A 23,958-nucleotide genomic window follows, 5' to 3' on the forward strand; every position below is an offset into this window, starting at 1 on the left:
GGACTTCCCTGGTGGTCCAGCGGCTAAGACTCTGCACTCCTAATGCAGAGGGTCCAGGGTCAATCCCTGGTCGGGGGACTAGATCCCACATGCTTGCAACTAAGACCTGGCACAGCCAAATAAATAAATAATTTAAAGAAGAATAATAAAAGACTATTTTCATAGGATTCTGGATGTGATTGTTATCATTATTTTAATTTTTACTTTTTGTCTGCACCATGTGGCATGTGGGATCTTAGTTCCCCAGCCAGGGATTGAACTGGCACCCTCTGCAGTGGAAGTCTTAACTGCTGGACTGCCGCAAAGTCCCAAGTTTGTTTGTTTCTTTGTTTTCCATTAACTTTTATTGGCATATAGCTGATTTACAGGGTTGTGTTAATCTCTACTGTTGGATGTGAGTTATTTTTGCATCTGTATTTTATGTTGTTTTTTTATAATTAATTAATGGAAATATAAAACATTTATAGAAACTGACATACAAAGAGCTTGGGATGAGAACACTTTGGGGCCCATGTCATCTTGCACAGTGAAAATATGGTTACCAGTTACCATGGTTACCAACGTGCACTTCAAACCAAAGAGCCCTCCCCACTGAATGTTCTGCCCTGGATAATATCCCTAGGACCTTTCACAACTTGAGGGGAGCCCCTTCTCACCAACCCAGCATGATGCCATCCTGAAATTCCCTATCTCTATGATATCAATAACAATCCATGCCTTTATATACTAATAATACCAATAAAATACTGGAGAAAAAAAATCTATGGAGAGAAGTAATTATTTGAACATGATTACAGGACAAATTTCTTTCAAGTATTCATCTGTTGAGTTCCTACTCTATGTCAGGCATTGTTCTGGACCACGGAGGCTGATTACAGAGATGAATAAGACAGCAAAATGGATGCCCTCACCCTAGTTCTGAAAGTCCAGGAAGGTAAAGACCAACAGGGGACCTCTGCTGCACCACAGCAAAAAAAGAAAAGTTTTAACACTTCCACGTCCGAGATGGTCTGCTGAAAGAGCAAGAAGCAGGCCTCCAACTCAGGGTCCACTTTCCCCCTCCAAATCTCAACTGCTGGGATCTGCTTGGTGAAACTTAAGCCACCTGTAGAACCCAGGATTCAAGATACTATGGAAAAGTAGCTTTTAGATTTCAAGGTTCTGGCATTCAGTGAGGCATACTTGTGGGGGGTGGATGGGATTCAGAAAAGAAATGGGAGAGCCAATCTGAACATCAGCCACATGTATCAAGTGGACAGTGGGTAAGGCTAGGGAACAGCAGTGGTTAATGAATGGGGGTGCCTCAGAGGCTGAGGGAGAGCTGAGCTGAGTTCTGAGCAAGTGCGTCCTTAGCCAAGCTTTTGTGCCTTGGGACTTGGGAAGCTGCTGGCAAACAGCCTCCTCCTCAAAGCTGGGAGAGAAAGGAAAGGCCAGTCCTTCAACTGGAAGGAAAAGAAGATGGATACTTTTGTTCCCATTTTTATTTCCTTTATTGTTCTTATTCGCTGAATTAGAATCAGGAGAGAAAATTCAGTAGTTGGATCAGTACTTTGGAAATCTGTTGCCATTCAAAAGGTCTTTTCTTCAATGAGGCATGGAGGATAGAATCCAATTGACAAACTGCAGGGTCTCATGCCTGTAGGACTATCTGTTTGAGTGACTCCTGGAGGAAAAATAATCCCAGCACTATAAGTGCCTGTGTTCTGAAAGCAGAACCCACCCCTGCACGCCATGCCCCCTCCAAGGCTCACTGACCCTTTCCTCCAGACCTCATGCGGACTGGCCTGGAAATCATTTCACTGCAGGCTGGGGGTAGCCGCTGCCAGCAAAGTGCCCTGCTTTCCCAGAAAACCTGCTCCAACCCCTGCCTACTTGCTCAGCAAGTCCTCATTCCAGGCAGCTGATCTTGGATGTCCCCCCACTGGGTAAACAGAACCAACTGGGAAACTATATTCTGGAAGGAAATATATTCCTCAAGTGAAAAGGAAGATGAAAACTCAAACACATTCAGTAATGTAACCATGATGGCACATGGATTTTCCTACATCCTGAGCCTCTGGGGCTCCCTTCCTATTCTTCTTATACAGCCTTGCTTTAAGGTGTAGGAATAAATGTCACCCTGATAGCCCTTAGCTCTCTGGTTTTCTCCATGGATTCCTAGGGGAGGAGAGGCCATCTGGCAGAGGGGATAAAATGAAGCAAGCTGGTCCAGGTAACTCCATGTTGCGTTACCTACTGAACCAACCCAGGATCTACTCAGACTTCTTGTTACGTAAGATAATAAGCTTCTCCTATTATTTAAGCTAGCGATCCCCAACCTCTGGGATCTAATGTCTGATGATCTGAGGTGAAGCTGATGCAGTAATAATAGAAATAAAGTGCACAATAAATGCAATGTGCTTGAATCATCCAGAAACCATGCCATCCACGGAAAAACTGTCTTCCACAAAACTGGTCCCTCGTGCAAAAAAGGACCACTGATTTAAGCAACCTTTGGTTGCAATTTCTCTTACGGCTGAAACTTCCTAAGGATGGAAAGAGGAAATTTTGTTATAGATATTGTTCAGAAGGGCTGGAGCAGGTAGTGAGAGCTAAGAGATGGCCTCAAGCGGCCTTCATCAGGGCCGTGCTACTCAAAATATGGTTCAGGGACTTGCAACATCAGAATTACCTGGGCATTTGTTAGGAATGCAAATTTAAGGGCTCCACCCCACATGCACCAAATCAGCCTCTGGAGGCGAGGCTGGGAATCTGTATTTTACCTCTCCAGTAATTCTGATGCAACCATATTTGGAGAAGGGCTTCTCTAGTGGCTCAGGTGATAAAGAATCTGCGTGCAATGTGGGAGACCCGCGTTCCATCCCAGGAAGGGGAAGATCCCATGAAGAAAGGAATGGCAACCCACTCCACTATTCTTGCCTGGAAAATCCTACCAAGAGAGAAGTCTGGCAGGCTACAATCCATGGAGTCACAAAGAATTGGACACGACTGAGCAACGGGGCTGGGAATCTGTTTTTTAAGAAATTCTCCCTCCAGTAATTTTGATGCAACTGTATTTAGAGAAAACACTGACCTAGGAGGCTGCTACAACTGGGACTGTGATCGGTCCAACAGAGGAAGTGTTGGGCCTCTTGCTCAAGGCTGACCTCCCTGAAGCTGTTCTAATCCTCTAGGCCTCAGTTTCCTTCTCTGACACAACAATGTCAGATTCAAATGAAGAGCCGGAAGTAAAAATGGTTTGAAAGAGCTAAAATCTTGATCCCCTAGGAGAGTCCCTGAGCTGACTCTGTCATACCAGGGGACACGGCATCCAAGGCTGCAGACAGACGTGTTGGCCCAGGCTGGACTCCGCCTCGGCAGCCTGTGAGCTTATTTGGACAGGGCGTGTCTCCATCTGTGTCTCCAGGTGTCCAGAGGAAGACCTGACGCGTAGAGGGTGGAGAGTTACAGCCATTCTTTTTTTTTTTTTTTTTTTACAGTCATTCTTAATTGAACTCAATTGCCCCTGTTTTGAATTTTCTTTTTCGGATTGCTGCTTGAGTCAGCCGGGAAAGACTGGAAACCCAGGTTCTGTCTCTGCGGTTAGAAGCGGGCCAGCCCCTGTCGCAGTGCTGCCCTTCCTCTCCTACAACCTCAGTGACCTCAGCCGTCCTCCCTCAGGAAAGGATGCTCAGGTTCTCCATTGAGGTGACCCGGTCCTCCCGGATTCGGATTGCCCCGGCTTTCGACGCCCAAGGATGCACAGGACCCGTTGCCCTGGAAACGTACGAACGATTAAGTCGTAAGCCCTCTCTCTCCTCAAGTTTCTAGGTGTCGACTGAGATGCGGAGCCACCCTCCACGCCAAGAAGAAGCCCGGCTTAGAGGTGGTGGCCGCGCGCGCGCCCGTTGCGCCGAGAGAGTGTTAGCGGGAGGAGAGGGCGAGCCCGCTGACCAGACGGCCAATCAGAGCAGGGTAGGCCAGCGGTCTGGCCCCTGATGGCTAGTCAGGCGCGGGCTGAAAGCTCTGTCTGCCCTGAGATTGGTCGAGCTTCCTGCCAATCGGGGGCGGAAGCTAGCGGGGGTTCGGCCAATAGCGTGAGGCAGCTGGGTCAGGCCAGTGGCCCTGTGGTCCCCACAGTGGTCGGCGAGCCGGTTGGCGCTGAGGGAGTGGCCGCCCTCCAGCCTGTGCGCGCTGCGCTCTCGGCCCCTCCGGCCCCGCCTGTCGGCCGCGCCGCGTCATGCAAGGAGCTGCTGGGTGCTAGTGCCCGGGCCGCCGCCCTCCCGCCCGCCCGCCCGCCCGAAGCCGCGCCCACTGCCCAGAGCCAGAGGGATGGTGGTAGTCACGGGGCGGGAGCCAGACAGCCGTCGCCCGGACGGTGCCATGTCCAGCTCCGACGCCGAAGACGACTTTCTGGAGCCGGCCACCCCGACGGCCACGCAGGCGGGGCACGCATTGCCTCTGCTGCCGCAGGAGGTACCTGGATCCGGGGAGGGGTTGGGGGCGCGGGAAGGGGTGCAGAATGAGGAGCCAGTGTCCGGCAGAGCTGACCTTGGGATGTGAGCAGCGCGGAGGTGGAGGGTGGGGGTCGGGCCGAGGGCAGCACCAGTCCTCTCTGCTCCCCTACCCACCCTGCTCCCACCACCCACCGATCCCCCTTACCCCTTGTCAAAAGCACCAGGTGTGTCTTCCCCGTCCCAGGAGGCACCTGGCCCTCCCATCCCCCTCCTTCCAGGATTCACTGCCTCCTGGGTTGGTACTCCCATCCCTTTGTCCCACCCTTATCTACTGGAGGAGGGCGGGTAGGCCATGGGAAGGGGCCCTTGGAGCCCCCAAGAGATGGTAGTGTTTTCTAGAAAATCCAAGAAGATGCCTGGGTAGTTGTGCAGACCCAGTCTCCAGCTGCCCAGAGAGTGTGGGTCAGGGGCAGCGTGCAGATGTAAAGCAGGCCGGTTCATAGATGTAGCCTTACCCACCGGACGGCTCCACGGCTCTGCCTCCTAGATGCTGTGCTGTGATGCACAGTGGCTTCCACTGGTCTTACTGAATGCATGTGACACTATCATGTGAACACCTGAAATGACCCTCTGGAGGAAAGAAGGAGGGGCCCGGCTGGACACTGAAGACAGAGGCTAGGAGATAGTGGCTAAGGTAGTGGCAGACGTGGAGGCATGTGACAGGTGGCATTCTAGATGAAGGGACTCAACCCCAGAAGGGCAAGGCCTGGGTGAGGCTGTTAGGAAGTTGTAGTGTCCTCTTGGGGTTAGGAGGCTGTGCTCTGAACATCATGGGGCACTTGTGAAATGGGCAAAACTCCAGGAGGACTTTTGTAATTGAAGAAAGAAAAGAAAAGAGCCCTCGGAGACACGGGGTGCCCTTTTTTTTTTTTCTTTTTTTTGTGCACTGTCACTGGGAAACAGTCTGTTTTGAGAGAAAAAGCATAGGACCTGGAGACTATAGGCCAGCACTCTAGTGCCTGCTCTTTCACAGATTACATGGCTCCATGTGAGTAATGTAAAATGTTACATGGCTTCATGTGAGTAATGTAAAATATTACATGGCTTCATGTGAGTAATGTAAAGTATTATTATCTGCAAATAATATTTGAGTCCTTGGTGTGCACATAGAATAGTTTTAGAGGAGCTAGCTGTTGAATAAGCAGAAGGCATTTCCTATGTCCTCTGGGTGCAGACGAGTAACATCACCTACATTCACAGAATGTAAATGCCTGTCTGTCTGATTCATCCATTCATTCGATGCTTATTTGGGGTTTTACTATGAGCCAGGCACACTGCACAAGACCCTGGACCACTTTGATGTAGTGTGTTTGTTCCTACTTTGATTTCACAAAAGGATTATGAATGTTGGGAGAAAGGACGGTCTAGATAAATACACACAGACTTTCACAGAGCCAGAGCGATGTCGTAATATTGAAAAGTATGCAGTGGGATACAATTTTAGTTAATCTGGAGGAGGTTTGTGGGAAAATTAGAGAGAATTGGCCTGGTTTCTTTCAAAGCCACAAGCAGTGAAGAGATTAGGAGCTGGGGGAGGGGGGGGGGTCGGAGAAGACCCTGAGCATATTAGGGAGAACCTGGAGCTTCTCAGGGCAAATGTTGGTACCCTCATTCCCTGCCCTTGACTTCAGAACTGTAACTGGACTGAGGACTAATCTCACTGCACAGATTAAGGAGGGAAGCAGAGAGGTACAGGGGGTGAGGAGTGGATGCCTGGTGTTATTCAACAAGCCTCTGTGAGCCCTGCTCTGGGTGGCCTCAGAATAGGTGAACAAGATGCTGTCCCTGCCCTCGGAAAACTTGGGCAGTAATAAATAACCACCAACAGTACAAAGCACCTATTGTGTAAGGCACTATTATAGAGAATGTGGGTATAGTGAAGGCACAATGGTGGGAGTGTTTAGTTAAACCTATCTTGGGGCAGGCAAGGGACGACAGAGTAGAGTCGCTCACGCAGGACTTCCCTGGCGATTCAGTGGTTAAGACTCAGTGCTCCTAATGCACGGCTCAGGGAACTAGACCCGCATGCTGCGACTAAGACGCCCGTGCAGCCAAATAAATAAATATTTGAAAGAAAGTAAAAGAAAAAAAATTTCTCACAAAGCAGGAGATCTTGAATAGAAGCTCTTAAATAAGTGGATGTTGCTAACCCATAGGTGCCTTAGTGTGAATTAGCAGAAGGGCGCACAGCTGGGCTAGCGGAGCCTGCTCACCCAGGTGCGCTTGCGCAGTGAACAGCACGCACTGCCGTATGGGGCAGTTGCATTTGCTGAATGGACAGGAGTGGCAGGAGCCCTGGGGACATGAGCAAAGGCACAAAGATGGGAAGTTCAGAAAGCAGAAGGAGGACGGCGAAGGCTTTGAACTCTGGAGCAGAGGTAGGAGGACTGCAGGGAAGAGACCTGATTTAAGAGCTGTGGAAGGAGGAGGGGGAGGACTTGGTAACTGATGAGTCGGGTGGAGGGATGGGGAGAGAAGCGGTCAGAAGGATGCCCAGGTTTCGGGCAGCCCGGGCTCGCCTCCCCAGCTGCCAGACTGAAAGCGCCGGTGATTCCTCCCCAGTTCCCTGAGGTCGTCCCTCTTAACATCGGAGGGGCTCACTTCACCACACGCCTGTCCACCCTGCGGCGCTACGAGGACACCATGCTGGCGGCTATGTTCAGCGGGCGACACTACATCCCCACCGACGCCGAGGGCCGCTACTTCATCGACCGCGACGGCACACACTTCGGGTACGTCCTTCCCTCTGCCGTCACCTGCGTCGTCCTGGTGAGTGAGTGGCCTGGGCTGGGGCCCAGGACCGTGATACCTTCCCTAACACCCGCAAGCGGAGATAACCTGCTGGTGGGATTTAATACATGTGCACTCTGAACTGGATCGGACCTCTTAGTTTCTTTCCCAGAGGAGGCAAGGACAGCCCCAGACATCCCAGGTAACACATGTTGGGTAGGTGTGATGAAACCGCTTCTCTGCTATGCAAAGACTGGAAAGTGGAATTCCACCAGTGTCAGCATCACCGTTAGGGAGGAACATGGCGTGTGGCAGTGGTTCCCAGACTTCTTTCAATAGTTTCAAGCAAACAGGGAGTTAGTTCCCTCGTGGTTTAGTGGTTAGGACTCCATGCTCTCCCTGGCAAGGGCCTGGATTCAGTCCCTGGTTGGGGAACTAAAGATCCCACAAGCTGCACAGTGCAGCAATAAATGAATAAATAAAAATAAAATAGGTAAGGGAAGGACCAACATAGGGTTGCCATCCTACAGTATTGCCAAGTCTTTAAAAAAAAAAAAAATAGCTTCAGTTGTTACTGTCATTTTAACAGTAAGCCATGGGAAGATATAATCTCAAAAAAAAAGTCTTTCCCAGAAATAACTTCTGACAACTTTACATACAAGTTAAAAACTGTGTTTCCGTTTCCTTGTTTGTGAAATGAGAAATAATTATAGCTGCTTTGCAGGCCTGTCATGTGGATTAAATAGAATCTTGGTGTGACCTCTGGCCAGGTCCTTTGAGTATATGGCTGAAGCTCTTTGCCCCATCCATCTAACTTTGGAGATGACTGGAGAGCTAGCATGGTCCTTGACCTTGAACAAAAGAAAACCCTCCAACTGCTACATCTCTGTGCCGGCCTCCAAGTAGGCTTGCCCACACCGGGAGGAGGGTCATTTTTCATCCTCAGAAAGGAGCCTCTGGTCAAATAATTTGCTTTGAAGCATCTGGGTTTCCCCATTGGGCTGTCAGCTGCCTCCAATGCTGAGAAAACAAAGTGTCACATCTCTCTGCAGAGCTATAAAAAGATTTTTGTTTGCAGGCTGTTTGGGGGAGGAAAGTGCTGGCCCCAGCTGGCATCTCCCACAGCACTCCTCGCTGGGCCTGGCCCCGGGGTTATGTTTTTCAGAGCTCACTGAGGTTTGCCCTCAAGCCTAAAGGACTAATTTTGGAAGGGGTGATGGGGAGGGGGCACTAGGTGTGGCCCTGGGCTGCTGTGCCCATGCTCAGCATGGGCCACAGCTGGAGAGTGGCAGGACCAGGCGAGGGTGTGGCGGAAAACAGGATACTGTGGCATTCATGCTCAGGCTGCTGGACTCCAGTGGCCTGTGATTCACCAGCAGCATGTGAAGTTGTGGAAGGAGTTTAGGGCTTTTTTCCGTGGGTGAGCACACGTGCCAGAACCCACTGAGGAGGCTTCCTGGGCCTCCCCCTGGGCTGGTTTCCGGCTGGGCTCATTACATAGCACTTTGGACTAAAGTCTGGACCATTGTGGGCATGAGCTTGGAGTCACCTGTGCCTGCATCTGGGCCTCCAGCTAGCCATGGCTCCTTTAGTAAGAGTGTTCCTTAAGCTCTCTGAGCCCCAGTTTTTCCTCATTTATAAAATGGACGCAAGAGCACTTACCCCATGTGATTGAAGGGATTATATGTGATAACACCTGAATAGTGGCTGACACAGATTATTACTTACTGAGTGCTGGCTGGTGTTGCATCATGGTCATAGACTAAACTGTGGAGGTAACAGCTTGATGTTGGGGTTTACTCAGACACCCTCACAGAAGAGCCCTTCCACACCTACCCGTGACAGGTCCAATTACTCTTAGCACTGCAGAATCTAAAGAGAGAACTGAAAGAGCTGAATTTTTATTTTAAGAAAATACAGCATGTCATTTTTATTCACTCCTGAAACCAGTTTGTTCAGGTGTCAGGGCTAGGCAGTCATCTTCTCCATATAGCGTAATGCTGATGGCCGGGATGGGTTGGGGGTGCAGAACTCGTCCACGTGGCTAGTGGGAATGAAATGCTACAACCACTTTGTCAAACAGGCATTTATGACCAAAAAGTTCTCCTGCTGACATTTACTTAAGAGGGATTGGTCCCCAAGTCCACAAAAAGTTTACAGGGAATATTTATCACAGCTTTACTCTTAAGAGACCCCAAACCGGAAACAACTCAAATGTCCATCAGCAGGAGAATGGGTAAATAGTTTATGGCACACCCATATAATGGTGTGATACTTAGCAATAAAAGAAAAACAACAAAGGAAGGGAAATTCTGCTGCATACAACGCAGGAAATCAATCTAAAAAAGACTAGGTTGAAGGGAAGGAGCCAGGCACAAAAGAGGACTACTGTATGATTCCACTTACATGAATTTCAAGAAGAGGCAAAAGTACTCTTTGTTGATAGAAGTTAGACCGTTTGCCTGTCTAGTGATTGGCTGGGAAGAGGCCCAAGGAAACTTTTAGGAGATGGGAATGTTCTGTATCTTGATGTAGGTGGTGGTTGTTATGGGTATATTCATAGGTAATATTAACTATACCTCAATTAAAATATATAAAGAGGTTAAATATCATATCTTTTCATTTTTCCTATGTGTACTTAATAATTATATTAATAATGGTACTGATAACAACCAGTAACACTTATTGAGGGCTTACTCTGTGCCAGATGTCTTTCTTTCTTGGCCACACCATGCAGCATGCAGGATCTTACTTCCCCAACCAGGAATTGAACCCATGGCCCCTGCATTGGGAGCATGGAGTCTTAACCACTGGAAGTCATTGTGCTGGGTGTTTTCTAAGCACATTTTTTATGTTAACTTATATAATCCCCTCATAACATGATGGGGTAGTTTTCTGACTCTCTCCCCATTTTAGAGAGTAGAAAATCAAGGCACAGAGAGATTAAATTCTCTTACCTGAGGTTACACAGCGGGCCGCCTGGGTCCAGAGCCTGTGCTCTGACCTCTGGGTGGCCCTGTCGGGGTCCATCAGCAGCTCCTCACCTGCCCTCTTTCTTTCCTGCTCAGCGATGTGCTGAACTTCCTGCGCTCGGGGGACCTGCCGCCCCGGGAGCGCGTGCGGGCCGTGTACAAGGAGGCCCAGTACTACGCCATCGGGCCCCTCCTGGAGCAGCTGGAGAACATGCAGCCACTGAAGGGGGAGAAGGTGCGCCAGGCATTCCTGGGGCTCATGCCCTACTACAAAGGTGAGGGGGCCACGACCTGCGCAGTCGGGGTGCGAGGAGGGAGGGTTGCAAGGCATCTGTCAGTGTCAGGGTCTCCCCCAGGAGAGAGGGGGTCACGGCTTCCTACACACCTGTCATACTTGGGATGGGAGAGAGTCCCGCTTCCCTTCCTGCCGTCCTCTCAGTCACGGGGGGGGAGACTCAGGTGAAATAGGGCCCACCTTGCCTGCAGCGTCATTAAATTGCATTTCAGAAAGAGACCCTCATCCTGTCCCATTGGTTTCCTTTGGCCCTGCAGAACTGCCCGCCATCCCTGGTGAAGTTTGTGCCCCTCGTGGGCCCACACAGTGCCTTCCCCGGGGGTCTGTCTCTTCCCTCCAGGGTCCACCGTCACTGGGGTGGTCTCTCTCTGCTCCCTGCCCCACCTCCCAGCCGCGTCCAGTGATGGGCTCTATGTTCACCCCTCGTAGACCACTTGGAGCGGATCGTGGAGATCGCCCGGCTGCGCGCCGTCCAGCGGAAGGCCCGCTTTGCCAAGCTCAAGGTCTGCGTCTTCAAGGAGGAGATGCCCATCACCCCCTACGAGTGCCCGCTGCTGAACTCGCTGCGCTTCGAGCGGAGCGAGAGTGACGGGCAGCTCTTTGAGCACCACTGTGAAGTGGACGTGTCTTTCGGGCCCTGGGAGGCCGTGGCTGACGTTTACGACCTGCTGCACTGCCTGGTCACGGACCTGTCGGCCCAGGGCCTCACCGTGGACCACCAGTGCATCGGGGTGTGCGACAAGCACCTCGTCAACCACTACTACTGCAAGCGCCCCATCTATGAGTTCAAGATCACGTGGTGGTGAGTAGCGCTGGCAGGGAGCAGAGTCCCGTCAGGGAGGGTAGCCGGTCCCCTTAGTGGCTCTGGGAGCGAGGTCCCTGGAGGGGCTCCTGGCTGCCCCAGCACCTCCTGAGGTGAGGACGGGTCCTGAGGCTCGGCTCCAGGGGGACGGAGGGGCAGCCCCAGTCTCCCCGGCTACACCTCGGGACCAGACTCGAGGCTGGTGGCCCCCGGGGGACCTCAAGGCATGGTGGTCTCTGCCCGAGGCTGATGGGGTCCGGTTAGCGAGGGCTTGACCGGCAAGTCCAGAGAGGTTTAGTCATTTTCTTGACCTTGCAAGAGAGTTTGTGCCCTTTTAGAGCCATGTTGCCAAGCTGATGTAGGCGTAACCACCCCTCCACCCTTGTGCTCATTGTCTCAGTATGAACCTAGAACACGATGGGGGGGAATTTGCCCACAGCCCGCCCCCCACAGCCCCTGGCTGAAGAAGGAGCATCTTCTTTCCTTCTTCCCCCAGCAACAGCCCCACGCTTCATTTCAGGATGTGGAAAGACTTTTCCTCCCAAGACATACTCTTCACCACCTTTTTGAGACGTTACCCTAGTTGCCAAAGCCATGCACCAGGTTGGCCTTAGAAAAGCACAATGTTTACAGCCCTGCCTCGGGGCCTGGGCTTCTCCTTCTTTCCACCAACCTGCCTTGCTTGAAGGGTGATGGCCTCCCGGGGCTGGAGTGCACATTTCAGGGACTCCTTCTGAAGTCAGTCAAGCAGGCAGGATGCCTAGATCTTCTTTGAGATGTAACATCCATTCTAGAGGCTCAGAATCCCTGCTTGGCCGCTATTCCGTGTGTTAGGATCCAGTTTACGGTGAACCTCCCTGGACGGGGAACCCCTGTTGCTTTTTCCGGGTCAGTGTTCTCCTTCCAGGAGATTGTCTTGGGGAAGGGAAGAAAGGGCTGGGGGAGAGGCACAGCTGTCCCTGGAGCTGAGGGATGACAAGCAGGAAGCCAGTTTGGAGAGAAAAAGATCCAGCAGCTTCTGCTTCACTGTGTTTCCTTCTTGCTCCGTCTGCAGCCCGGGGCCGCCAATCGGTGTAGGCCCGCGTCCCCGGGAAGTACTCTGCAGCCCCAGTCATTGGAGCGGGCGTTCCCACACCACGTGTAGGGCTGCTCCCTGCTATCGCGATCGAACTTAACTGCTCCCGAGTGCTCTTGTAAGATTTTTTTTCTGTGAGCCTCATCGGTCTCATTCTTCCAGGAGGAGACTGGTGAGGAGCGGGGCGGGAGCTGAGGAGAAGCAGGCCAGACCTTAAATTCCCTCACGGGACAGTGACCCCTTGGCCTCTTTGTGAGAAGATTCCAGGGCATGGGCTCCGACTCACACTGTATTCTTGTGTGTGTGGAGCAGGCGTCCAGGCCAGCATCTGAGGGGATGGTCCAGTCAGTGCTTCAGGTTCCGAGGTAACGCGTCCTCTCCTGTTCTTATCTACAAACAGACTGTCACTTTTCTGGAGCTAACACCCCTGCTTGGACCCAGTAGCACGGCCCTTGCCTTCTTCTCACAGGAAAGTCTCTCATTTAAGTTGCCCAGACTGGCCAGTAGCTTGAACTCCTGTAAAAATTTGTTTTCTGACAGACAGTGAGGCAGGCTCTTCAGGAGGGAGCTGGTGTGAGGAGAATGCAGACAGTGAAGAGCCCAGAGCTTTCAGTAATCCCACCTCGGCCCCTTCTCTCTCCCTCCTCAGCCCAGAGCATCACAGCATTCAGTTATTTAGAGTCCACACTGGTAAGACAGGGAGTGACTGATTCATGCAAATATAGGTTTGCTCAAAATCAGCCCCTTACGACTTGCTGGGGGCTCCATGGGCGCTGAATAAGAACACTGTCCCTGCGCCTCTTGCTGGAGACACCCCTGTTTCTCTGCTCCCCGAGTTGTCCTCAGGGTGGTATGCTCTGTACCTTCGTGGGGAGACACGGCTGTAGGCTGGTAGACCAGGCTGAGCAGGGATACCAGCGGCCAGCTTAGAGCTCTTTCCACATGGAGTGAGAGAATTTGATGGTCACATTGGGCCATCCTCTCATGATGAGCCAAGGCCAGGCTGCAAAGTGCTCTTGGATGTGGAGGTTTGTGGCGATGGCCTCCAAATAAAGGTCATCTCTGAGGAAGTGACCTCTCCCAGTTGGGTTCCCTTTTCGGCTGTCAGTGGCCAGGCCCAGAGCATAGGAAGGGTTGGGTCAGGTAGGAGGGTTCCAGAGGACAACTGCTACCCAGAGTAAAATGAAGTTCGCACGCAGGGAATTCTTGTGCGTGATGTTGGTTGGTCAAACCAAAGGGCTTGCCTTTGAAGCCTCCCTTACGTTTGACTTTGGGTACCTTTTCTCCCAGGAGCTCTGCTCAGTGGTTGGGACGGTGCAAGTTTTAGGAGATAGGACTGCATGGTGCAATGCTAGCTGCAATTTAGTAAGATTGAAAAACTTAATGGCAACTCAGTTTGCAAAGATTGAAACACAACCAGTGAGACCCCTCCCACCATCCCAAGTGGGGGGAATTCTCTGGGTAACGCTCTAAATCGAAGAAATAAAGGGATCGTCACCATCTTTATTCAACTTCTGGTGAGCTCACCAGGCTGTCCAGTGCTTATCATGTGGAAGGCAGTCAGCTGTGCTCTGCAGTTTTCTGTCTTTCTCCCTGGGATTTGGGACATTCTGGGAGCTGTCTGGAGTCTTGTGCCTCTGGCTGCTCAGGTGGTGTCATCTTCCTGTTCTGGGTCGCTCACTGGAGGACTGGGAAATTGACAACTGCAAGCCACAGCGTCGGGTGAGCCTCAGGGTGTCATCTTGGTCTAAGCTGGATCCTCTAATGGTTAAGACAGATAACAACAAAAAACAGAAACCACTCACACCCAGCATTTTGATCCCCATTAGGATTTCAGATATCTTCCTTCTGCATACCTTCTGTCCGTATTTGATCGCACTGTAAGTGATTACCCTCTCTCAGGTACCATTTTGCTGTGGCTCTTCCAAGAAGGTGGTGCCTGCCTCATGCTTACAACAGAGGGTTTGTTGATCAGAAGCCAGAGTGGTGGGAGCAGGGGTGGGAGAGGCACTTTTTGGAGTTTCCGAAGAATCATGCGTGTACACACATATGTTAACAGGGGGAAGGGTGGGCTGGCTGAGGGGTCGGGGAGATGGGAGCAGAGACCAAGAGGAGGAGCAGGCAGTTGCCTCTGGGTGTGGGAGGTCACGGGTCCGTCGTCTTCCTTCTGTAGTGTTGGGTTTGTGAGCACCGTATAACGCTGCCTGTGTTCGTTCATTTTCCTGTCTGTGAGCGCTTTGATCCACAGAGCCTCGGTACCCTCACCTAGCATTAAAGTCAAGAATTAGAACCTGGGTGTCATGCTTTTCTTATTTAGAGACGTATTCTCATCCCGCCTTCGCCCTCCAGGCTGCCAGCGAATGTGTTGATTTCTGCTTGAAACGTGGTATGTTTGGGGCTGCCATGCTAAAGCAAGCAGACCCTTCCCTGAGACATGCGGCTGAACTTCCACCCAGACGTGAAGTTAAAGGGGGATGGGCCCCCCTGGAGGTCCCTCTGCAGTTACCCTCAGCTGGTCTCTGTCTCAATAGGCATTCCCACCTGCGCCCCTGGATTTCTGGGGTTTTTATGCAGCACTGACCATTTGTTCACGACCCTCAACTTCCTCCCTTGACCATTCTATCTTTTTAGGAAGCGGGTTCACCTGATGCTTCACTGAGGACCCAGAATTCCCATTGCTGAAAGCCCTGTACCTCTTTTCTCCTGTCCTGGGCCTGCACCCCCAAGACACACTCCAGTGCCTCGGTGGGGGTCACAAGGAGGCCCCAGCATGAGTAGCCTCTGGCCCTTGTCCCTACATCTTCATGATGCTGGAGTTGGTTGAGGCCGGCGATCCTTCCAGGTATGAGAGTTGCAGTATAATAAACAGATTAAAGTCCAGAGGCACCTTGTGAAAGAACCCCTACAGGGAGTGTCTGGAGCGGTCAAGGTGAAGCTGGCAACTTGGCTCGCACAATGAGGGCGGGGCCGGTTTTTCAAACACTTTGGCTTCAGAAGAGGCTCCGTTAAATGTACAAGACCCCAGGAGGCCAGCAGAGGAATCCAGCTCTGGTTGCAGCTGAGAGAAGCCACTGCAAAGTGCAGGCAGGTACCCATATGCAGCAGTGCTTAGTTGCTTTGCTCAGTCCTAGCCCGCCAGGCTCCTCTGTGCATGGAACTCTCCAAGCAAGAATACTGGAGTGGGTTGCCATGCCCTTCTCCAGGGGATCTTCCTGACCCAGGGATTGAACTCGTGTCTCTCTTGCATTGGCAGGTGGGTTCTTTACCACTGAGCCACCTGTGCAGCAGAGGCCAGCCAAGACCCAGAGCTTCCCAGAGTGGACATGAGAAGGGACAATATTCTCTTACAACAGCCGATGGGCATGCCAGGGGAGGAAGCTGAACTCCTGCTCACCTCTTTGCCATCCATGTGCCTTCACGTCCCACCCATTCAAAATGGAAAATAACAGAGACTTCTTGGGACCTTACATCTGACATATCAACCTATAAGGTCTCCGTGCCTGAATTGCATTTGGAGTCATTTGTGTCAGTCAGGAGAAAAAAAACAAAACAAAACAAAACTACACAGTAATTTGAATAATTTATATCTTGAATATAAATAATTACTAATTATAATATGATTGGAGGAATGACGGATTGGCTAATAAAGAGTAGAGATAACTATAAAGAATATAGGAATAGCCAAGAAGCAGCCACTAAGGCTGAGATAGTGGGTCCAAGGATGAATACCCCCTCCCCCAAGAGCTGATATCCAGACCTTTTTGGACAAGGCCTGGCCGGGTTCACTGAATGACAGAGAAGTCATGGGGGTGCTGTGCTGGTGAAACTTGCTGGAAATCTACCCTCTGGGGTGCCGGAAAAATCTGTTCTTTAGGAGGTGTCTTGCCAGAGGCCCTCTACTACAAAACCACCCCTGGGAGTGCTGGGGAAAGCCCTTTGTGACTGCAGATCACCTTGTGTGGCAGGAGCTGGGTGCTGGAGAAGCTATATGAGCTGTGAGAAAGCACACCAGAACCAGAAAGGAAACATCTCTCCCCTTGCTTATATGTGGAATCTAAAATATGGTACAAATGAACCTATTTACAGAAGAGACTCAGACTCACAGACACAGAGATCAGACTTGTGGTTGCTGGGGATAGGAGTGGGGGAGGGAGAGGGATGGACTGGGAATTTAGGATTTGTAGATGCAAACGATTAAATTTAGAATGGATAACAAGGTCCTACTGTATAGCACAGGGGACTGTATAATTATTGTAGAAAATAATGGCTCAGTGTTAAGTCAAAATTCCTGTCTTAGGCACACATTATTAAAATTTGAAATGAGACAGTTTGAACACCTAACTAAATCATTATAGGGATTTCCCTGGTGGTCGAGTGGTTAAGACTCCACTCCCAGTGGAGGGGCCCAGGTTCGATCTCTGCTTGGGGAACTATTTATTACCAGATCCCATGGGCTGCAATCGAGAGTTTGCATGCTGCAATTAAAGAACCCACATGCCATGAAGACAGAAGGTCTTGCATGTCACAGCTAAGACCCGGTGCAGCCAAATAAATAAATTTTTAAAATAAATAATTATACCCATGGGTTATAACCCATTGAATAAAATAAGAATCCATGAATTCATATTGACACAAATGAATAAGTAATGGCATAAAAGAGATAGAAAGGAAAGTTCTTAATTAGCATAAAATGTCAGCTAATATAGAAAGAATGATGGCATTAGAAAAACCCCATTAAAAAACTCCATTAAAAAAAAAACTCCATTTTGTAAACATCATAATTAGAACTGAATCATCATCAATCATCAGTGGACTCTAAATTTTTAAGAAAAATAGGATCTTTACATAGTCTCAAAGTATTTTCCTACAAATTACTAAATAATTATAAAGTAAAAATAGTGACTTCACAGTGGAGACATCATGTACATCACCTATCTTAGTGCCTGGAGAAGAACACAACATCATGTGATTTTTCTGCCAAAAAAAAAAAAAAAAATGAGTAGCATGAATCTAATCATGAGAAACAAAACAGAGAAACCCAAAGTGAAGGACATATTTTAGAACGACCATCTTATACTTTTGGGCTTCCCTTGTGGCTCGGCTGGTAAAAGAGTCTGCCTGCAATGCGGGAGACCTGGGTTCGATCCCTGGGTTGGGAAGATCCCCTGAAAAAGCGAAGGCTACCCATTCCAGTATTCTGGCCTGGAGAATTCCATGGACTGTACAGTCCATGGGGTCACAGAGAGTTGGACACAACTGAGCAACTGTCACTTCACTTCACTTATACTTTACAAAATGTCAAGATTATGGAAGACATTTAAATGGAAGAACTATTCCACATTAAAGACTACTAAAGAGACATGACAATTAAGTGATCCTGGGTTAGACTTGGGACCAGGGAAACAATAGCTATAACGGGCATTTTGGGCACAATTGATGAAAATTGAATAAGGGTTATAGATTAAGTTAGAGGATTTTATCAATGTTAACTTTCTTCATTTTGATAATTTTGCTTTGGTTTTTCTCAGAGATTATCTTTATTCTTAGGAAACACACACTGAAATATGTAGGTGTTTGCAACTTAGTCTTAAATTCTTCAAGAAAAAGGGGAGAGAAAGAGAGCACAAAAGAAAGAAAATTGGACAGATCTACAAATTAAGGAAACTGAAAAAACTCCTTGTAAGATTAATTCAAAGAGACCCACAGAAAACAGATTATAATCAAAGAGTAGCAAGCCAAAGAAAAAGAATCTTGAAAGCATCGAGAGAAGGGGATTTGTCATTAGTAGACCTGCTCTATAAGAAATGCTAGAAGGACTTCTTCAAACTGAAGAGAAAAGGACACTAGAAGTCATATGAGGAAGTAAACGATACCAATAAAGATGAAAACCTAGGTCAATGTAAAGGTCAATGTCATTGTACTAAACGTTTATAACTCCTCTGTTTTTTTCTTCTATGAGCTTCCTGGTGGCTCAGTGGCAAAGAATCCGCCTGCCAATGCAGGAGATTCGGGTTTGATCCCTGAGTGGAGAAGATCCCCTGGAAAAGGAAATGGCAACCCACTCCAGTATTTTTGCCTGGGAAATTCCAGGGACAGAGGAGCCTGGTGGGCTACAGGCCATAGGTTTGCAAGAGAGTCAGACATGACTTAGCGACTAAACAACAACTTCCCTGTATGATTTTAAAGTCATATGCATAAAACACTAATTATAAACCTATGCCGATAGGCAAACAATTTATAGAGATGAAATCTGACACTAACAGGATAAAATGAGAAGGACATAGTTGTTTTGGAAGCACAGTATTTGGAAGCACTATTTTCAAGAAAGTTGGTATTATTCAAACTAAGTTGTTTTAAGTTCAAAATGTTAATTGTAATCCCAAAAGTAACCACAAATAAAATAACTAAAAATTTACAGAAAATGAAAAGAGTAGACTACAGAAAAACATTTAAATACCCAAAAAATGCAGTAATGAAAGATTGAGGGGAAAAAACATAAGTAGTTTAGAAAACAAGTAGCAAAATGGCAGATGTAAAGTCATTATTTAGCAGCAATTACTTCAAATATAAGTAGATTAAACTTTCCAGTTTAAAGCCAAAGATTGGCAGAATGTATTTCCTAAACTCCATCTATCTGCTGTCTATAAGAAACTTACCTTAAATAAAGACACAAAGAGATTGGAAGTAAAATGATGGAAAAATATATTCCATGAAAACAGTAACCAAAGGAAAGTGGAGGTGGTTATATTATTAAACAGACTAGATTTTACATTTAAAAAGGTTACAAGAGATAAGGACATTAGAAACTCCCCACAACTACAGAAAAGCCCATGCAGCAAGGAAGATCCAGTACAGCCAAAAATAAATAAAATTATTTAAAAAACAGATCTCAAATCTATAACTATACACCATAAGTGAAAGTCGCTCAGTTGTGTCTGACTCTTTGCAACCCCGTGGACTGTAGCTGCCAGGCTCCTCTGTCCATGGAATTCTTGAAGCCAGAATGATGGAGTGGGCAGCTGTTCCCTTCTCCAGGGGATCTTCCCTACCCAGGTATCGAACCTAGGTCTCCCACATTGCAGGCAGATTCTTTACCATCTGAGCCACCGGGGAAGCCCCCATACACTTTAAAGGAACTAGAAAAATGAAGAGCAAATTGAGCCAAAGCTAGCAGAAGACAGAAAGTAAAGATTAGAGTAGCAATAAATGGCGGAGAAGGCAATGGCAACCCACTCCAGTACTCTTGCCTGGAGAATCCCATGGACACAGGAGCCTGGTAGGCTGCAGTTCATGGGGTCATGAAGAGTCGGACACAACTGTGTGACTTCACTTTGACTTTTCACTTCCATGCATTGGAGAAGGAAATGGCAACCCACTCCAGGGTTCTTGCCTGGAGAATCCCAGGGACGGCGGAGCCCGGTGGGCTGCCGTTTATGGGGTCGCACAGAGTCGGACACGACTGAAACGACTTACCAGCTTAGCAGCAATAAATGGAATGGAGAATAAAACAAAAGTTTTTTTTTTAAAAAAGATCATTAGAATTGGTAAGTCTTGAGCTAGATTGACTACAAAAAAGAGAAAACTCAATTTGCTAAAATCAGAAAGAATGGGTCATTACTATTTACATAAATGAAAAGATTTATGAGAATTCTGTGAATATTTGTGCACCAACAAATTGAATAACTAAATGACCTAATTCCTAGAAACACAAATCCTACCAACTCTGAATCACAAAGAAATAGAAAATCTGAAAATACTTGTAACTAATAAGGAGATTGAATCCATAGTCAAAACCCTCCCAACAAATAGAAGCCCTGGACTTTATGGCTTTGCCAGTGAATTCTACCAAAAGTTTAAAGAACTAATATCAGTCCTTCTCAAAGTCTTCCAAAAAAAAAAAAAAATTAAAAGTGGAGAGAATGCTTTCTAACTTATTCAGTGAAGCCAGCATTGCCCTAATACTGAGTCAGATAAAGGCACTACAAGGAAACTATACAGACCAATATTCCTTAAGAACACTAATATAAAAATTCTCAACAAAATACTAATGAATTCAGCAGCATATAAAAAAAAGTTACATACTGTGATCAAGTGAACTGTATTCCTGGAATATACAAGGATGGTTCAACATATAAAAATTGATCATATGTTACTCACTATATTGAATCACCAACTCAATGGCATCACTGACTCAATGGACATGAGTTTGAAGTTTGAGCAAGCTCCGGGAGTTGGGGATGGACAGGGAAGCCTGGCGTGCTGCAGTCCAAAGGGTCACAGAGTCGGACACGACTGAGGGACTAAACTGAACTGATACTAAAAAAACTCCCCAGTCTTCTCATTGATGCAGAAAAAGCTTGTGACCCAATTCAATACCCTTTCATAATAAAAACACTTAAAAAGCTAGGAATATAAATAAAAGAAAGCCACATATATAAGCCACATAGCTAACACTATACACAATGATGAAAGGTTAAAAGCTTATCTGCTAAAATAAGAAACTAGATTAAGGATGCCTGTTTTTGCCAATTCTATTCAATGTAGTTTTGGAAGATAGAGCAACTAGGCGAGGAAAAGAAAAGGCATCCAAATTGGAAAGGAAGGAGTAAAATTTATCTCTTTGAAGATGATGTGATCTTATAGTAGAAAACCCTAAGGACTCCACACACACACACAAATCTGTTAGAACCAATAGATGAATCAAGCAATGTAGTAGTACAAAATCAACACACTGAAATCAATTGCATTTCTAATACTGAACAAAGGGGAAAGTAGGGAAAGAATTCCATTTAAAATAACATCGAAAAGAATAAAATACTTTGGAATTAATTTAATCAAGGAGGTGAAAGACTGAAAATGGCAAAACCATTGATGAAAGAAAGAAGACATAAATAAATGGAAAGACATACCATGTAACTTGGTTTGTTGTTGAATTTTAGGAGTTCTCTATATATTCTGGATAACAATCCCTTATCACAGGTAGGGATTTGCAAAAACTTTTTCTTATTCTCTGAGTTGACTTTATACTCTATTGACTGTTACCTTGGATGCACAAAAGTTTTAAATTTTGGTAAGTCCAATATGTCAATTTTTTCTTTTATTACCTGTGCCTTTGGTGTATATCTAGGAAATTATTGCAAAATCCAGTGTAATGAAGCTTTTCTCCCCTGTGTTTCCTTCTAAATTTTCTCTCTTACATTTAGGTCTTTGATCCATTTTGAGTTAATTTTTTGTATACAGTCTTAGGTAAGGGTCCAACTTCATTCTTTTGCATGTAAATTTCACATTATGTCTATTTTACAATAAAAATTACATTAAAAATTAATATACTTTGATGATAAAAAACACCCAGTAAACTAGAAATAGCAAGAAACTTCTCAACATGATAAAGGCCATGTATGAAAAACCCACTGGTAACATCACACCATGGTGAAAGACTGAAAGTTTTTTCACTGAGGTTGGCAACAAGGCGAGGATGCATACTTTAACCACTTCTATTAGTATGTTTTCATTTCTCTTGGGTAGATTCATCTTATCTAACCTTTCTGTAGAATTTGACTCTCTGATCAGTCCCTTGGCTATCTCCTGTTAGCCTCCATGTTACTCCTCTTTTCTAGTTTTCTTCTTGTTGCTTTTTTTTCCTTCTTTGCTGGCTCTTTTCCTTCTGAACCAGTCCAGGATTTACTCTTACCCGCTTTTCAGTTTTCCCAACGGGACTGATTTTTATAAGTTGGTATGCAAAAACAGGGCTTCCCTAGTAGCTCAGACGATAAAAGCATCTGCCTACAATGCAAGAGACCCAGGTTCAATCCCTGGGTCGGGAAGATCCCCTGGAGAAGGAAATGGCAACCCACTCCAGTATCCTTGCCTGGAAAATCCCATGGATGGAACAGCCTGGTGGGCTGTACGGTCCATGGGGTCACAAAGAGTCGGACACAACTGAGCGACTAACACACACACAGGCAAAAACAAAACATACATTGAAATAAAGATTAAAACAATGAATATCTATGTAACTGTCATCCAACTCAAGAGCTAAAACATTGCTTCCTCAGTTAACTATGCCTTTGTTGCCTTTTCCAATAGTCTCCACCACCACCATCCCTTCTCCGGAGGGAATGTGGTAGTTTTGTGCTAGTTTGTTCCACTAATGGCCTCAGACCTTCCAGTGTCCTTTTTGCTAGTCCCCTCCCACTCTGACTTTGGGGTTGGCCCCTTACTTGCTTTGCCCATTACCATTTGGTCTCTTCTCCTTCCTCCCTCCCTTCAATTCACTCTGCTACAGCTACTCAAGTTGGTGTCAGGAGGGCGTTTGCACTTGCTGTTCCCTGTGCCTAAAACATTCTTGCCCAAATACTTGCATAGTACTGAGTTAGCCAGAAAGTTTGTTCAGGTTTTTCTGTATGATGTTACAACCCAAATGAACTTTTTGGCCAACCCAATGGTATAGCTAGCTCCTTCACCCTTTGCTCTAGTCAGGGCTTTCTTGTTCACCCTAAAATGTCAAATTTCTTGATTGGACTCGCTAACCCTCTCCCTTGCATTATTTTTCTCCATAGCAATGATCACTATTCTATGTACTATTGTAAATGACTTATTAATGGCTCCTGCACCTCTCCCCTAGAATGTAAGCTTCTCAGCATAGGTACTCTCTCTCTCTTTTTTTAAATAGTCTGTTATCCTCAGCAGAGCACACTTTAGGTGTGGTAGGGGAGGGAAAATAATTTTCTCTCTGCTTTTCTGAATTGTTGGTTGAAATCCTTATAAAATAAAAGAGTGACAACAGAAAAACAAATTTATTAACATGTATCCTTCACATGTACACAGGAGCTACCCAGGGAAAAGGCTTAGAATGCCAACCTAAATACCATTTTCCAGTAAAGACAAAAGAGAATAGATGTTGGGGGGGGGGTGCGAGGGGAGGGTGGAGACCACTTATGGAGGTGACTAGGGGAAGAAAAACAAGTTTAAAAGTCTGTTATACAGTTTAAGCCAGTGTCTTCTCCATTGATGAATCACTAGTGATGTATTAGAGTTGTCCTCTGCTAGGTACAGAGTGGGAGACACTTATAAATGGCCATTTCCTTCATAAATGTACGTTTCCCTTACAGAAGTTTAACTTCTAGTTTGTTTTCTGGGCTTCTGTGTCTCTTTCTCAGAATAATTCTTATGCCAAAGAAGCATACTTTGGGGTGGCATATTCTACTACCCTCCAGCATTTAGGAGTAATCTGAGGAAGAACAATCTCCAGCTTATAAATAATGAGCAAAGACTGAGAAATCAGGCAACCTGTCCGAGATCACTGAGGCAGCATTTAGCAAACCTGGGATTCCAATCCAGATCTCCCTCCCAGACACCTTATTGTATTTTCTTTTCTTCTCTCCCTCTTTTTTTTTTTTTCCCAGTCGTGGCTGCACTTTGTGCCATAGATGGCATCCCGAATACAGAGGCAGCTGCTGTCTCCAACATTCCTGAAATGGGAATCACAGAGAACTGGATTCCATTTAAGACTCGACCACTGATAACGAGACACTGGCTAACTTTTTAACTCGTGGAACTCAGTTAGGCTCAGCTGTAAAACCGATTTC

General features: G+C 47.1%; 1 protein-coding gene across 2 annotated transcripts; it reads left to right on the forward strand.

The window, feature by feature from the left end:
* The first annotated feature begins 4,093 nt into the window (after positions 1-4,093).
* Positions 4,094-17,143, forward strand: KCTD7 (potassium channel tetramerization domain containing 7). Of its 2 annotated transcripts, XM_043455847.1 has the most exons (6): positions 4,094-4,455; positions 7,059-7,228; positions 10,295-10,473; positions 10,923-11,295; positions 15,002-15,458; positions 15,624-17,143. In XM_043455847.1, the coding sequence occupies exons 1-5, from the start codon at positions 4,312-4,314 to the stop codon at positions 15,027-15,029; spliced, it is 894 nt and encodes a 297-aa protein (XP_043311782.1). In that variant the 5' UTR covers positions 4,094-4,311; the 3' UTR covers positions 15,030-15,458; positions 15,624-17,143. The 2 variants fall into 2 exon arrangements, with proteins under 2 accessions (XP_043311782.1, XP_043311783.1); XM_043455848.1 differs by lacking the exon at positions 15,002-15,458.
* The last annotated feature ends 6,815 nt before the right edge of the window (positions 17,144-23,958 follow it).

This window comes from Cervus canadensis, chromosome 32 (genome assembly GCF_019320065.1).
Source record: "Cervus canadensis isolate Bull #8, Minnesota chromosome 32, ASM1932006v1, whole genome shotgun sequence".
Classification (NCBI taxonomy): domain Eukaryota; kingdom Metazoa; phylum Chordata; class Mammalia; order Artiodactyla; family Cervidae; genus Cervus; species Cervus canadensis.